This window comes from Carassius gibelio, chromosome A1 (genome assembly GCF_023724105.1).
Source record: "Carassius gibelio isolate Cgi1373 ecotype wild population from Czech Republic chromosome A1, carGib1.2-hapl.c, whole genome shotgun sequence".
NCBI classification, from domain to species: Eukaryota; Metazoa; Chordata; class Actinopteri; order Cypriniformes; family Cyprinidae; genus Carassius; species Carassius gibelio.
The window spans coordinates 30,124,414-30,139,626 of NC_068371.1; the positions used below are offsets into that span (position 1 = coordinate 30,124,414).

Sequence of the window (15,213 nt, forward strand, 5' to 3'; positions counted from 1 at the left end):
CAGAAAGTAAAAGTCCTGCCATATTTTTGTTCCACCCATGAACTCAGCAGCTGATTTCATCAGAGGAACCAAGTCATTACTTTAAACTCCTTTAACTATTTGATGACTTGGGATTTAACTTGAGACTCATTTGCGACTTGGAAGGAATGACTTGGTTCCTCATCTAATGAAATCAGCGTCTGAGTTCATGAGTGGAACACATATATGGCAGGAATTTTACTTTCTGACCCCTGGACTTGACATCTCTGTCTGTAATATATCTGCTTGTTTTACACTCGTTGGCCACCATGTGGTATTGTGAGCAAATTAAGTTTCCAGAAATTAACCCTTTTGTGAACCACTTGGCTGAAAAGCTTAAATCTTCATGAGGCTTCATCTTCCCAACACTAGCTGTGACTAAGCGCAGCAGGTTATTGGCTAACGTTAGATCTCTATTTTTCTTCTATCTTTTTGAGTAAAGTAAATGCTGTACTTTATTATTATATTATTATTATTATTATTATTATTATTAGTCAAATCATAGGCAAAGAATATTATTTGTAAAAAACGTTATTAACCGGTATTTCTTCCACCCGAACCAACAACTCAGAATGCATGAAATAGCATACCTCCTTCCCCATTAAGTTCTCATCATGTTCTCCTATTCCAATCATTGTTCTAAACTAACATTGTCTTCTCAGCTGGTAAATACACTGGTGAACTGAAGCAGTGTTGTGTTGATGGGATGAGGGATAATAAACTCGGCTACACCTGTGAACGAAGATCCACGTACATCGTCGATGGGGAAGAGTGTGTCAAGGCCTTCCTGGACTGCTGCAACCAGATGAAAGATCGCAAGAACACAAAGTCCGAAGAGGAGGAGATGATTCTGGCTCGCAGTAATTACATTATATGATTCAATTGGTCATACATTTTTCATTATGTCACAAGAAAAGCATGACAAATCTATGACCATTGAACTTACCATTAGGGTAGCGGCCTGTGCAATTGTTTTTTTATGTGCATTATTGGATACATAGTAATATGATGTGATAATAGTAAAAGTCGGTAGTGATGAGAACAATAATGAAATGTATTTGTGTACATTATCTGTTTTCAAAAAAATAATTGTACTATAGTTTTTATTCTCTCTCTCTTTGAAAAGGCATTCTAATCTGTTTCCATTCACATGGCGAAGACCCAATGCCACTGCTGTTATATAAACTACACAGTAAAACCCCCAGTGTTTATATAATCCACACTCGGTGTTAAAGTTAATAGAGGTAATTAGTTTAGTAATTTGAGTGATGATTGAGCATTATTATAAATTACCAAACAAATTATCTCTATTAACTTTAAGACTGCTTCAGTGTTACTTTTCCAACACTCTTAAGTGTGGATTATATAAACACTGGGAGTGTTAATTTAACAGGTTTCACTGTGTATGACTAAGCAGGGTATTTCTGTCTGTAAGCTCCACCTTCCTCACAGAGCAGTCATATTGGTGTTAACTTGACTTAATTCTGTGTAACAGTAAAAATGGACAGTTGTTGGGAAGAATGACAAAAAGCATTATCTCTATATTAACTGATTCTTATTTTAAGCTATTTGTACTGTTTTTGTATTTGGTTTGACTTTATTGCATGTTCATTTGCTCTAAAGTGTCTAATTAATTTATTATTTTATCTGTCAAAACAGGTGATGATGAAGATGCCTATTACACAGACTCTGAAGAGATTGTATCCCGTACACAATTCCCTGAGAGCTGGCTTTGGGAAGAGGTTGATCTACCCTTTCCTGGTAAAAGGTAAGTAGGAAACTTTTAGACAAAAGCTGTGAGTTAAAGGGATAGTTCACCCTAAAATGAAATTTAATTTAGTCACCCTCATGTTTACTCACCTTTAAGACTTTAATTCATTTTCGAAACATCTTTGATTTAGTTCTATTTGATACTATCAAATTCCGTTACTGAATTATTAAACTGAATGAAGCCACTGCACTATTTCCTGTAGAGGTGCGTTATTATTGTCACTGAATTAATGATTCCTGGGTAAAGAAATTTATGACAGTGACAATTTCTTCTGTTTGTTGTTTACTGTAAAGCTTCTTTGACACTATAAAACTTGACTTAACTCCTTCTGATAGTAAACATACCTTAGAGGAGTACATCAGAAGTTATCATCTTTACTTGTCTCTTCCTCATATTCCAGTGGAACAACATCCGTCCCAAAAGTGATCTGTCTCAAATACTCTATCACTACCTGGCAGATCTTGGCTGTCAGTCTGTCACCAACACTTGGTAAGGAGAAGCTGCAAACACACAATACATGCTCTGAAAAACATCATCATAATTATCATCATCATCATCATCATCCAGGAGCTGCTGCTTTAAATCCTTCTGTGTGTCTGTGTTCCTCCTCAAAGGCATCTGTGTGGCAGAACCTAAGGAGATGGTTGTTTTTAAGCCGCTTTTCATTGACCTAAAGATGCCTTACTCAGCTGTGCGCGGCGAACAACTGGAAATCAGGGCCATTATTCACAACTACACCCCAGTTAAACAGAAGGTATATCTGATGTGATAAAATAATTTTTATAAATTAAAACCATGTTCATTGGGGTAACCATTACTCAAATCATTTATGAACAGTGTTGTGCAAGTTAAGGTCTCTGCACACTGAATCCGAAATGTTCATATGCATTTTTTCGCTTTCGAAATCCTTAAAATCTGTCATGCACAGAAACCTTACACAGAGTCCGAAGCGTATTAATTAAATCTATTATGAAAAAATTGCAAACCAGCGCTAAATGGAGTCGTCAAGCAGTGAGGATAATTTTATTGTCCTCTCACTTCTTAAAAAAAGTAAATGAAAGGAAATATTGGGTCCATCCAATACAGAGATATAGAGAGTACGGAGCGTTCCCCCTCAGGAGCAGTGAGATTATCCCAGGTGATTCAAGTTTACTTAAGAATGTCAGTGACTCAGTTTGATGCTTTGCTAGCAATACTTGAGCCACATATTAAAAAGAAGATCACCAATTTCTGTGAACTCAGTGTGCATTTCAAAACCACTACACTGTAAAAAATTGTGCCGTTAAATAACAGTAATTTACTGGCAGCAGGGGTGCCAGTAAAGTACTGTTAATTTACAGCTTTCAACCATTAATTTACCACTCTTATTTTTTTATTTTTTTATTTTTTTACAATATTTTACCGTAAATTATACCATGGAAATGAACTCCACTCCCACTGCTTCAAACAGTTCGAGTTTAAAAGCTAGCATTCCTATGATGTTAGTACTATGAACTTCTTTCATTTGAGTACACTGAGAAGGAATATTTCTTAATATGAAAATGAAAACACTTAAAGTGTATTAGTAAAGAAACTAAATGCATGACTTTTACTCAAATCACTGCAGCTCATTGTCATCTCTAGCATACATGTATTTGCTGAAGTACTTAACACAGAAATCACCACTGTATCAGTGACTCCACATTTACTGCCTTTATATAAAGCAGCAGAAGATCAGAATTTGTGGCTCATTATTGACTGAAGCACATGCTCTACTCTCCAGCACAATCACAATAGTGAACAACAAAACTACATTAACAGATCTCTCTTGTGCAAACACACATTAATACAGTCGAGTTCAGTATTTACTCTCATTATCAGTGTATGACTTTGCATATTTTTTTTTTCTATGGATGTTCACAAATATTTTAGTTAAATTAACTTTTTTTTTTGTTGGTAAAGCTGACGTTTTCATTTTACAGTATGTTACTGTTTTTCCTTAACTTAACGGCAACAAACTGTAGAAAAACACTTTTTTTTTTTTGCTGGCAACCATTAATTAACGGCAACAAACTGTAGAAAAACAGTTATTTAATAAATAACTGTTTTTCTACAGTTTGTTTCCTGTAAATTAATTACAGTTTATTACTGCACTGTTAAAAATCGCTGTAAAAAACGGCCAAATTTCGACAGTAAAATACTGTTTTTCATTTAAACAGTGCATTCTGTGTAATATTCATCGTTTTCGAGAAGTAGCCTGCTGCTATATATCGTAAAATAACAACGTTCAAATTCGACACTCAGCGGCAGTGTTTCAAATCACACCCTACACCCTCATTCACTATTCCCTACATGAGTTTACTAATATAGTCCACCTGACAGAGAGAATGAACACTAATGAGAGAATTCAGACAATGATCAACAGCTGCTGTTAATGAGTAGAATCACTGAAGAAAAAAAAAACATAACAAGACAAACACATGAAATACAACTGACTTCAGCCACAGCCTTAGATGAAATCAACTGAAGATTTAAACGATCAACAAACAGCTTCACCAACTTCACACATTACTAACCAGACTGACTTTATTTCTGTCAGATCAGAGAACAGAGATCAAAAGATCTTATTGAGAATTAAAGAGATTTAGATGATAATGTTACTGTTTCGTTTAGCGTCACCATTGTGGAGATCAGTGTTTGCTTTAGTTGGGCTCCTGACCATTGACTTTTACACTTTACATTTTGTTTTATTGCTGTATTTGTATCTTTATGATGCATCTGTTACAGCAGTATTAATTTTGATAGTCAAGTGATTATGGTTGTTTCTAACAGGCATGATCTACTAGACTGACTTAAAGTGTTGCTATAATAATCATATATTAATTTGGTGTTGAAATTTTTGAGTGAATGACACTTCAATTTAGTAAGATTGAAAAGTAGTGTGATAACCAGTATTTATGGATTTAACGACTAGTTTTAGTTAAAAAGTATTTCAGGCAGCAGTCCCCACAACACTCAAAGAGAGAAATCAACAATCAGCATATGAATCTCAACAATGGTGACAATCAAAAGGTTCATGATGCAATGCATGCTGGGTAACAGCACAGGATAAAACTCATCCATGATTCCCAGCATGCATTGCGGCATGAATAAATTACGCCCCTGAATTGTTCACTTATTTTCTTGAATTCGTATGTGCTTATCATTTTGCATTTGTTTTAAGTTTTAGTAGCATGTGTTGTGATGTTCAGAACTGATCTGTTCATTTATTTTGTGGATTGTCACCATTGTTGTGATTCATACACTGATTCTTGATATTTCTGTCTAAATTTCTGCAAAGGTTTTTTTTTATTATGAGTGACATTTTCTTAACATTCTTTCATAACTTATGGCTCAGCAGTGTTCCTTCTCATGCTGTAGTATCAATATTCAATAAGAGAAGAGATACGGGATTAGATCAGAAATAATAGTATTTGTTCTTGTCAATCTATAAACAACAATATCAGATTTTTTTTCTTCTGTGTACTTTTGTTTTGCTATAACAGGTTCCAAAGGCACATTGTTACAGCATGAAAAAAAAAAAAAAAAAACCTTAGTTGTTGAAAAGTCACGTTCAAGTGCCCAACTAAAGTAAACACTGATCTCCATCATGGTAGTGAAAAAACACCTAAACCTATTTAACTCTCCATAAGTTCTTCTGTAGACATCTGACAGAAATAAAGTCAGTCTGGTTAGTAATGTGAATCTGGTGAAGCTGTTTTAGTAGTTGTTTAATCAGATCTTGAGAGATTTGATGTATTCTTTTATTCAGTTGATTTCATCTAAGGCTGTGGCTGAAGTCATTTGTAGTTCTTGTGTTTCTCTTTCCTTCAGTGATTCTGCAGGTGTTTATCACTCATGCTCAATCATCAATTAATCACCGAATTATCTCATTAACTTCACTGATTCAGTGTTACTCTAACACTCTGTAGTGTGCACACATTATAAGTGTTCATTTAAAACTGAGGATTTTCTTGTGGGGTTTAAAGGGTTAAAGATTTAAGATGAAGAAAAAGCAGAATGAAACATAATTTAACAGTAATAAACTGTAATTAATTTACAGGAAACAAACTGTAGAAAAACAGTTATTTACTGGCACCCCTGCTGCCAGTAAATAACTGTTTTTCTACTGTTTCTTGCCGTAAATTAATGGTTGCCAGCAAAAAAAAAGTGTTTTTCTACAGTTTTTTGCCGTCAAGTCAAGGAAAAACAGTAATATACTGTAAAATGTAAACGTCAGATTTACCAAATGAAAAATAAGTTAATTTAACTAAAATATTTGTGAACATCCATAGAAAAAACATTAGGCAAAGTCATACACTGATAATGAGAGTAAATACTGAACTTGACTGTATTAATGTGTGTTTGCAAAAGAGAGATCGTTTAGTTTAATGTAGTTTTGTTGTTCACCATTGTGCTGTAGGGTAGAGCCGGTGCTTCAGTCAATGATGAGCCACAAATTCTGATTTTCTGCTGCTTTATATAAAGGCAGTAAATGTGGAGTCGCTGATACAGTGGTGACCTCTGTGTTAAGTACACTGTTAAAAATTGCTGTAAAAAAATGGCCAAATTTCGACAGTAAAATACTGTTTTTCATTTAAACAGTGCATTCTGGGTAATATTCATCGTTTTCGAGAAGTAGCCTGCTGCTATATATCGTAAAATAACAACGTTCAAATTCGACACTCAGCGGCTTTGTTTCAAATCACACCCTACACCCTCATTCACTATTCCCTACATGAGTTTACTAATATAGTCCACCTAACAGAGAGAATGAACAAGAATGAGTGAATTCAGACACTGATCAACAGCTGCTGTTAATGAGTAGAATCACTGAAGAAAAAAAAAACATAACAAGACAAACACATGAAATACAACTGACTTCAGCCACAGCCTTAGATGAAATCAACTGAAGATTTAAACGATCAACAAACAGCTTCACCAACTTCACACATTACTAACCAGACTGACTTTATTTCTGTCAGATCAGAGAACAGAGATCAAAAGATCTTATTGAGAATTAAAGAGATTTAGATGATAATGTTACTGTTTTGTTTAGCGTCACCATTGTGGAGATCAGTGTTTGCTTTAGTTGGGCTCCTGACCATTGACTTTTACACTTTACATTTTGTTTTATTGCTGTATTTGTATCTTTATGATGCATCTGTTACAGCAGTATTAATTTTGATAGTCAAGTGATTATGGTTGTTTCTAACAGGCATGATCTTCTAGACTGACTTAAAGTGTTGCTATAATAATCAAATATTAATTTGGTGTTGAAATATTTGAGTCAATGACACTTCAATTTAGTAAGATTGAAAAGTAGTGTGATAACCAGTATTTATGGATTTAACGACTAGTTTTAGTTAAAAAGTATTTCGGGCAGCAGTCCCCACAACACTCAAAGAGAGAAATCAACAATCAGCATATGAATCTCAACAATGGTGACAATCAAAAGGTTCATGATGCAATGCATGCTGGGTACCAGCACAGGATAAAACTCATCCATGATTCCCAGCATGCATTGCGGCATGAATAAATTATGCCCCTGAATTGTTCACTTATTTTCTTGAATTCTTATGTGCTTATAATTTTGCATTTGTTTTAAGTTTTAGTAGCATGTGTTGTGATGTTTAGAAATGATCTGTTCATTTATTTTATGGATTGTCACCATTGTTGTGATTCATACGCTGATTCTTGATATTTCTGTCTAAATTTCAGCAAAGGTTTTTTTTTTTTATTTATTATGAGTGACATTTTCTTAACAGTCTTTCATAACTTATGGCTCAGCAGTGTTCCTTCTCATGCTGTAGTATCAATATTCAATAAGAGAAGAGATACGGGATTAGATCAGAAATAATAGTATTTGTTCTTGTCAATCTATAAACAACAATATCAGATTTTTTTTTCTTCTGTGTACTTTTGTTTTGCTATAACAGGTTCCAAAGGCGCATTGTTACAGCATGAAAAAAAAAAAAACTTAGTTGTTGAAAAGTCACGTTCAAGAGTCCAACTAAAGTAAACACTGATCTCCATCATGGTAGTGAAAAAAACACCTAAACCTATTTAACTCTCCATAAGTTCTTCTGTAGACATCTGACAGAAATAAAGTCAGTCTGGTTAGTAATGTGAATCTGGTGAAGCTGTTTTAGTAGTTGTTTAATCGGATCTTGAGAGATTTGATGTATTCTTTTATTCAGTTGATTTCATCTAAGGCTGTGGCTGAAGTCATTTGTAGTTCTTGTGTTTCTCTTTCCTTCAGTGATTCTGCAGGTGTTTATCACTAATGCTCAATCATCAATTAATCACCGAATTATCTCATTAACTTCACTGATTCAGTGTTACTCTAACACTCTGTAGTGTGCACACATTATAAGTGTTCATTTAAAACTGAGGATTTTCTTGTGGGGTTTAAAGGGTTAAAGATTTAAGATGAAGAAAAAACAGAATGAAACATAATTTAACAGTAATAAACTGTAATTAATTTACAGGAAACAAACTGTAGAAAAACAGTTATTTACTGGCACCCCTGCTGCCAGTAAATAACTGTTTTTCTACTGTTTCTTGCCGTAAATTAATGGTTGCCAGCAAAAAAAAGTGTTTTTCTACAGTTTTTTGCCGTCAAGTCAAGGAAAAACAGTAATATACTGTAAAATGTAAACGTCAGATTTACCAAATGAAAAATAAGTTAATTTAACTAAAATATTTGTGAACATCCATAGAAAAAAAATTAGGCAAAGTCATACACTGATAATGAGAGTAAATACTGAACTTGACTGTATTAATGTGTGTTTGCACAAGAGAGATCGTTTAGTTTAATGTAGTTTTGTTGTTCACCATTGTGCTGGAGAGTAGAGCCTGTGCTTCAGTCAATGATGAGCCACAAATTCTAATTTTTCTGCTGCTTTATATAAAGGCAGTAAATGTGGAGTCGCTGATACAGTGGTGATCTCTGTGTTAAGTACTTCAGCACATACATGTGTAATACAGCTGACAATGAGCTGCAGTGATTTGAGTAAAAGTCATGTATTTAGTTACTTTATTACTGCACATTAAGTGTAAGAAATATTCCTTCTCAGTGGACTCAAATGAAATATGTTCATAGTACTAACATCGTAGGAATGCTAGTTTAAAAACTCGAACTGTTTGAAGCAGTGGGAGTGGAGTTAATTTCCATGGTAGAATTTACGGTAAAATACTGTTAAAAAATAAGAGTGGTAAATTAATGGTTAAGAGCTGTAAATTAACAGTACTTTACTGGCACCCCTGCTGCCAGAAAATTACTGTTATTTAACGGCAAAATTTTTTACAGTGTACTTCAGCACATACATGTGTAATACAGCTGACAATGAGCTGCAGTGATTTGAGTAAAAGTCATGTATTTAGTTACTTTATTACTGCACATTAAGTGTAAGAAATATTCCTTCTCAGTGGACTCAAATGAAATAAGTTCATAGTACTAACATCGTAGGAATGCTAGTTTTAAAAACTCGAACTGTTTGAAGCAGTGGGAGTGGAGTTAATTTCCATGGTAGAATTTATGGTAAAATACTGTTAAAAAATAAGAGCGGTAAATTAATGGTTAAGAGGTGTAAATTAACAGTACTTTACTGGCACCCCTACCGTAAATTCTACCATGGAAATTAACTCCACTCCCACTGCTTCAAACAGTTCGAGTTTTTAAAACTAGCATTCCTACGATGTTAGTACTATGAACTTATTTCATTTGAGTCCACTGAGAAGGAATATTTCTTAATATAACGATGCAAACACTTAATGTGCAGTAATAAAGTAACTAAATACATGACTTTTACTCAAATCACTGCAGCTCATTGTCAGCTATAGCACACATGTATGTGCTGAAGTACTTAACACAGAGATCATCACTGTATCAGCGACTCCACATTTACTGTGTTTATATAAAGCAGCAGAAGATCAGAATTTGTGGCTCATCATTGACTGAAGCACAGGCTCTACTCTCCTGCACAATGGTGAACAACCAAACTACATTAAACTAAACGATCTCTCTTGTGCAAACACACATTAATACAGTCAAGTTCAGTATTTACTCTCATTATCAGTGTATGACTTTGCCTATTTTTTTTTCTATGGATGTTCACAAATATTTTAGTTAAATTAACTTTTTTCTTTCATTTGGTAAATCTGACGTTTACATTTTACAGTATATTACTGTTTTTCCTTGACTTAACGGCAACAAACTGTAGAAAAACACTTTTTTTGCTGGCAAACATTTATTTACGGCAAGAAACAGTAGAAAAACAGTCATTTACTGGCAGCAGGGGTGCCAGTAAATAACTGTTTTTCTACAGTTTGTTTCCTGTAAATTAATTACAGTTTATTACTGTTAAATTATGTTTCATGCTGTTTTTTCTTCATCTTAAATCTTTAACCCTTTAAACCCCACAAGAAAATCCTCAGTTTTAAATGAACACTTATAATGTGTGCACACTACAGAGTGTTAGAGTAACACCGAATCAGTGAAGTTAATGAGATAATTTGGTGATTAATTGATGATTGAGCATTAGTGATAAACACCTGCAGAATCACTGAAGCAAAGAGAAACACAAGAACTACAAATTACTTCAACCACAGCCTTAGATGAAATCAACTGAATAAAAGAATACATCAAATCTCTCAAGATCTGATTAAACAACTACTAAAACAGCTTCACCAGATTCACATTACTTACCAGACTGACTTTATTTCTGTCAGATGTCTACAGAAGAACTTATGGAGAGTTAAATAGGTTTAGGTGTTTTTTTCACTACCATGATGGAGATCAGTGTTTACTTTAGTTGGGCTCTTGAACGTGACTTTTCAACAAATAAGGTTTTTTTTTTTTTTTTACATGCTATAACAATGCGCCTTTGGAACCTGTTATAGCAAAACAAAAGTACACAGAAGAAAAAAAAATCTGATGTTGTTGTTTATAGATTGACAAGAACAAATACTATTATTTCTGATCTAATCCCGTGTCTCTTCTCTTATTGAATATTGATACTACAGCATAAGAAGGAACACTGCTGAGCCATAAGTTATAAAAGACTGCTAGGAAAATTTCACTCATAACAAAAACCTTTGTTAAAATTTAGACAGAAACATCAAGAATCAGCGTATGAATCACAGCAATGGTGACAATCCACAAAATAAATGAACAGATCAGTTCTGAACATCACAACACATGCTCCTAAAACTTAAAACAAATGCAAAATGATAAGCACATAAGAATTCAAGAAAATAAGTGAACAATTCAGTGGCATAATTTATTCATGCTGCAATGCATGCTGGGAGTCATGGATGAGTTTTATCCTGTGCTGGTACCCAGCATGCATTGCATCATAAACCTTTTGATTGTCACCATTGTTGAGATTAATATGCTGATTGTTGATGTCTCTCTTTCAGTGTTGTGAGGACTGCTGCCCAAAATATTTAAAGCTCAAAAATCCATATCCAGATAATCACATTACCGTTCAATCTTATAAATTTGAAGAAACAAACTAAAGAAAAGTGTTATTCACTCACATATTTCAACACCAAATTATTATTTGACTATTATAACAACAAGTCAGTCTAGTAGATCATGCCCGACAGAAACAGTCATAATCACTTGATCATCAAGATTAATATTGCTGTAATAGATGTATCATAAAGATACAAATATAGCAATGAAACAAAAGTTGAAGTACAAAAGTCAAGGGTCAGGAGCCCAACTAAAGCAAACACTGATCTCCACAATGGTGATGCTAAACGAAACTAAGATTATCATCTACACCTCTGTAATTCTCAATAAGATCTTTTGATCTCTGATCTCTGATCTGATAGAAATAAAGTCAGTCCGGTTAGTAATGAGTGAAGTTGATAAAGCTGTTTGTTGATTGTTTAAATCTTCAGTTGATTTCATCTAAAGCTGTGGCTGAAGTCAGTTGTCTTTCTTGTGTTTGTCTTGTTTCTTTTTTCTTCAGTGATTCTACTCATTAACCCCTTTACGTGCAAACATCGCTGACGGCCCCAGTTTATTATTGTTTCACTTTCACAGCACATTAAACATCACTGTCTTACTTCATCTGGACAAACTGTGCATCAATGGAAAGTTTAAAGACTCAAGCTTCGATATTTGACCAATATTTTGATAAAACATTGTTGCAGTGACAGATATTTAGTGATTTATGTCAGGAGTGCAAAATAATAAATCCGTATTATGCCACATTTTGAATAGAAATTCACAACTCACTCATATTCAGTCACGTCAGCAGCGGTTTATTTGTGTTCACAAAGACTCACTGAACAGCGTCAATAAGGATTTTTAGACCAAAGATGCATATCTGCGGAGATATATGGATATATTTACTGATGTTTACTTCATATTTCTTCAGACAGAATCGTCATATCTATTCATTTTCCACGGATTTACGCGATCAGATGATAAACAGCCTCTCCCAGCGATCTGTGTGCGTGCATTAGTCACAGCACGTGTGGTGTGTGTCTCAGACTCTGATTGGGTCTTTCAAACGTCAATCTTAGAGTTTCATATCTGGACACCGCCCCATCGTGTCACATGCTTCCTGCACACTTCCTGGTAGTTATCTGGCCAAAACAAGACTGAAACACCTCTGTACACACAAAATATCCGAATAATAAATCCGTGATTACGATAGTAAAGCTTGGTATGAGAATTTCTTGAGATCTGGGGCGTTTTTATAAAAAAAAATCGAAAATGTACATCGGAAATGCTAACTTGTGCAGCGATGAAAAAGGCTACAAATAACATATTTTTACAACAGTAAACGACCAAATTCCACCCCTGATCGCTAAAGGAAGTTATTATAAACACTCGATCAGGGTTTAAAGTGAGTTTTGAGTAAAAGTGTACTAATAATTTCATAAATTGTCAGATGTAGCTTGATGCTAACTTTAGCACCAATGCTACTAATAGCAGGTGCTTTTCTTCTTCATAATGCATTTTGTCTCAATAATTCACGTAAGGTCGTAAGAAAATGTTTTGTTGTATTTTTATAGTAAGACTTTTGATAAATAAGGGCTAAATGCAAAGAGAGACTGAAGTGAGATCGCTGCTTTGTTGCTTTGTAAAGCCTGAAAAACCACAATCAAGGCTAATAAAGGTGGGATAAAAACAAAAGAATAATGATAAAAGAATAATGCGGATAATGTGTCATACCTGGTGGAGGTGTGAAAGAACCGTTTGGTGAGAACAATACAATCATGATTCGGGCAGTTTTCAACAGTGAAACATACACAAAGAGCACAGGAATTTTTACATGTGAGATCTTACAGAGATGACAAGGGCCATAAATCAATCTGATTAGCCTTCTCTAAAAACACACATGACATGGCCTTAGAAAATATTTCATAAAATTCACAGTTTTACAGATACGATTATGAAATTTTTATGAAGTCTTGGAAGACTTGTGGCCTTAGCTATACTGTGTTTTCAAACTCATTTCCTACATCAACATTTTTTAAAATACATTTAAAACATATGTTTTTAATATTTTTTATTTTTGTTTTTATGTTTGAGCTTATATATCTCTATTATCATAACAGAGTGATTCTGATTCCTGAACAGTAAACTTTAAAGTGTCAGCTTTGTGAACAAAGGTTGATTATGTATCTAGTCAGAAAGAATCATGAGCAGAAACCTTTTTATTTTGGGTATGTAATTTCGGTCTCCATGCCAAAAAAGGGGGGTTACTAGTAAGGGGTTAACAGCAGCTGTTGATCATTGTCTGAATTCACTCATTAGTTTTCATTCTCTCTGTTAGGTGGACTATATTAGTAAACTCATGTAGGGAATAGTGAATGAGTGAGTAGGGTGTGATTTGAAACACAGCCGCTGAGTGTCGACTTTGAACGTAGTTAATTTACGATATATGGCAGCAGGCTACCTTCTCGAAAACGATGAATATTACCCAGAATGCACTGTTTTACTGAAAAACAGTATGTTACTGTCGAAATTTGGCCGTTTTTTACAGCGATTTTTAACAACACTGTAAAATTTTTTGCCATTAAATAACAGTAATTTTCTGGCAGCAGGGGTGCCAGTAAAGTACTGTTAAATTACAGCTCTTAACCATTAATTTACCACTCTTATTTTTTAACAGTATTTTACTGTAGATTCTACCATGGAAATTAACTCCACTCTCACTGCTTCAAACAGTTCGAGTTTTTAAACTAGCATTCCCACGATGTTAGTACTATGAACTTATTTCATTTGAGTCCACTGAGAAGGAATATTTCTTACACTTAATGTGCAGTAATAAAGTAACTAAATACATGACTTTTACTCAAATCACTGCAGCTCATTGTCAGCTATAGCACACATGTATGTGCTGAAGCACTTAACACAGAGATCATCACTGTATCAGCGACTCCACATTCACTGTGTTTATATAAAGCAGCAGAAAATCAGAATTTGTGGCTCATCATTGACTGAAGCACAGGCTCTACTCTCCAGCACAATGGTGAACAACAAAACTACATTAAACTAAACGATCTCTCTTTTGCAAACACACATTAATACAGTCAAGTTCAGTATTTACTCTCATTATCAGTGTATGACAGTGTAGCAAAACAAAAATACACAGAAGAAAAAAAATCTGATGTTGTTGTTTATAGATTGACAAGAACAAATACTATTATTTCTGATCTAATCCCGTGTCTCTTCTCTTATTGAATATTGATACTACAGCATAAGAAGGAACACTGCTGAGCCATAAGTTATGAAAGACTGTTAAGAAAATTTAACTCATAATAATAAAAAAAAAAAAAAACCTTTGCTGAAATTTAGACAGAAACATCAAGAATCAGCATATGAATCACTACAATGGTGACAATCCACAAAATAAATGAACAGATCAATTGTGAACATCACAACACATGCTACTAAAACTTAAAACAAATGCAAAATTATAAGCACATAAGAATTCAAGAAAATAAGTGAACAATTCAGGGGCATAATTTATTCATGCTGCAATGCATGCTGGGAATCATGGATGAGTTTTATCCTGTGCTGGTACCCAGCATGCATTGCATCATGAACCTTTTGATTGTCACCATTGTTGAGATTCATATGCTGATTGTTGATTTCTCTCTTTGAGTGTTGTGGGGACTGCTGCCCGAAATACTATTTAACTAAAACTAGTCGTTAAATCCATAAATACTGGTTATCACACTACTTTTCAATCTTACAAAATTGAAGTGTCATTCACTCAAATATTTCAACACCAAATTAATATTAGATTATTATAGCAACACTTTAAGCCAGTCTAGTAGATCATGCCTGTTAGAAATAACCATAATCACTTGACTACCAAAATTAATACTGCTGCAACAGATGCATCATAAAGATACAAAAACAGCAATAAAAC

At 34.1% G+C, this 15,213-nt stretch overlaps 2 protein-coding genes across 4 annotated transcripts in view; one reads left to right on the plus strand and one right to left on the minus strand.

Annotated features, from left to right (window-relative positions):
* The window catches only part of LOC128018075 (tubulin beta-4B chain-like), a 238,394-nt gene that overhangs the window by 119,390 nt on the left and 103,791 nt on the right, over positions 1–15,213 (minus strand). The window lies entirely within an intron of this gene.
* LOC128017931 (complement C3) overlaps positions 1–15,213 on the plus strand; it is a 181,462-nt gene that overhangs the window by 69,123 nt on the left and 97,126 nt on the right. For all 3 annotated transcript variants that reach the window (XM_052603409.1, XM_052603410.1, XM_052603411.1), the window contains exons 17-20: positions 681–878; positions 1,678–1,786; positions 2,190–2,278; positions 2,404–2,543. In XM_052603409.1, the coding sequence (XP_052459369.1) occupies positions 681–878; positions 1,678–1,786; positions 2,190–2,278; positions 2,404–2,543 (536 nt within the window). The remainder of the gene's footprint in view (positions 1–680; positions 879–1,677; positions 1,787–2,189; positions 2,279–2,403; positions 2,544–15,213) is intronic.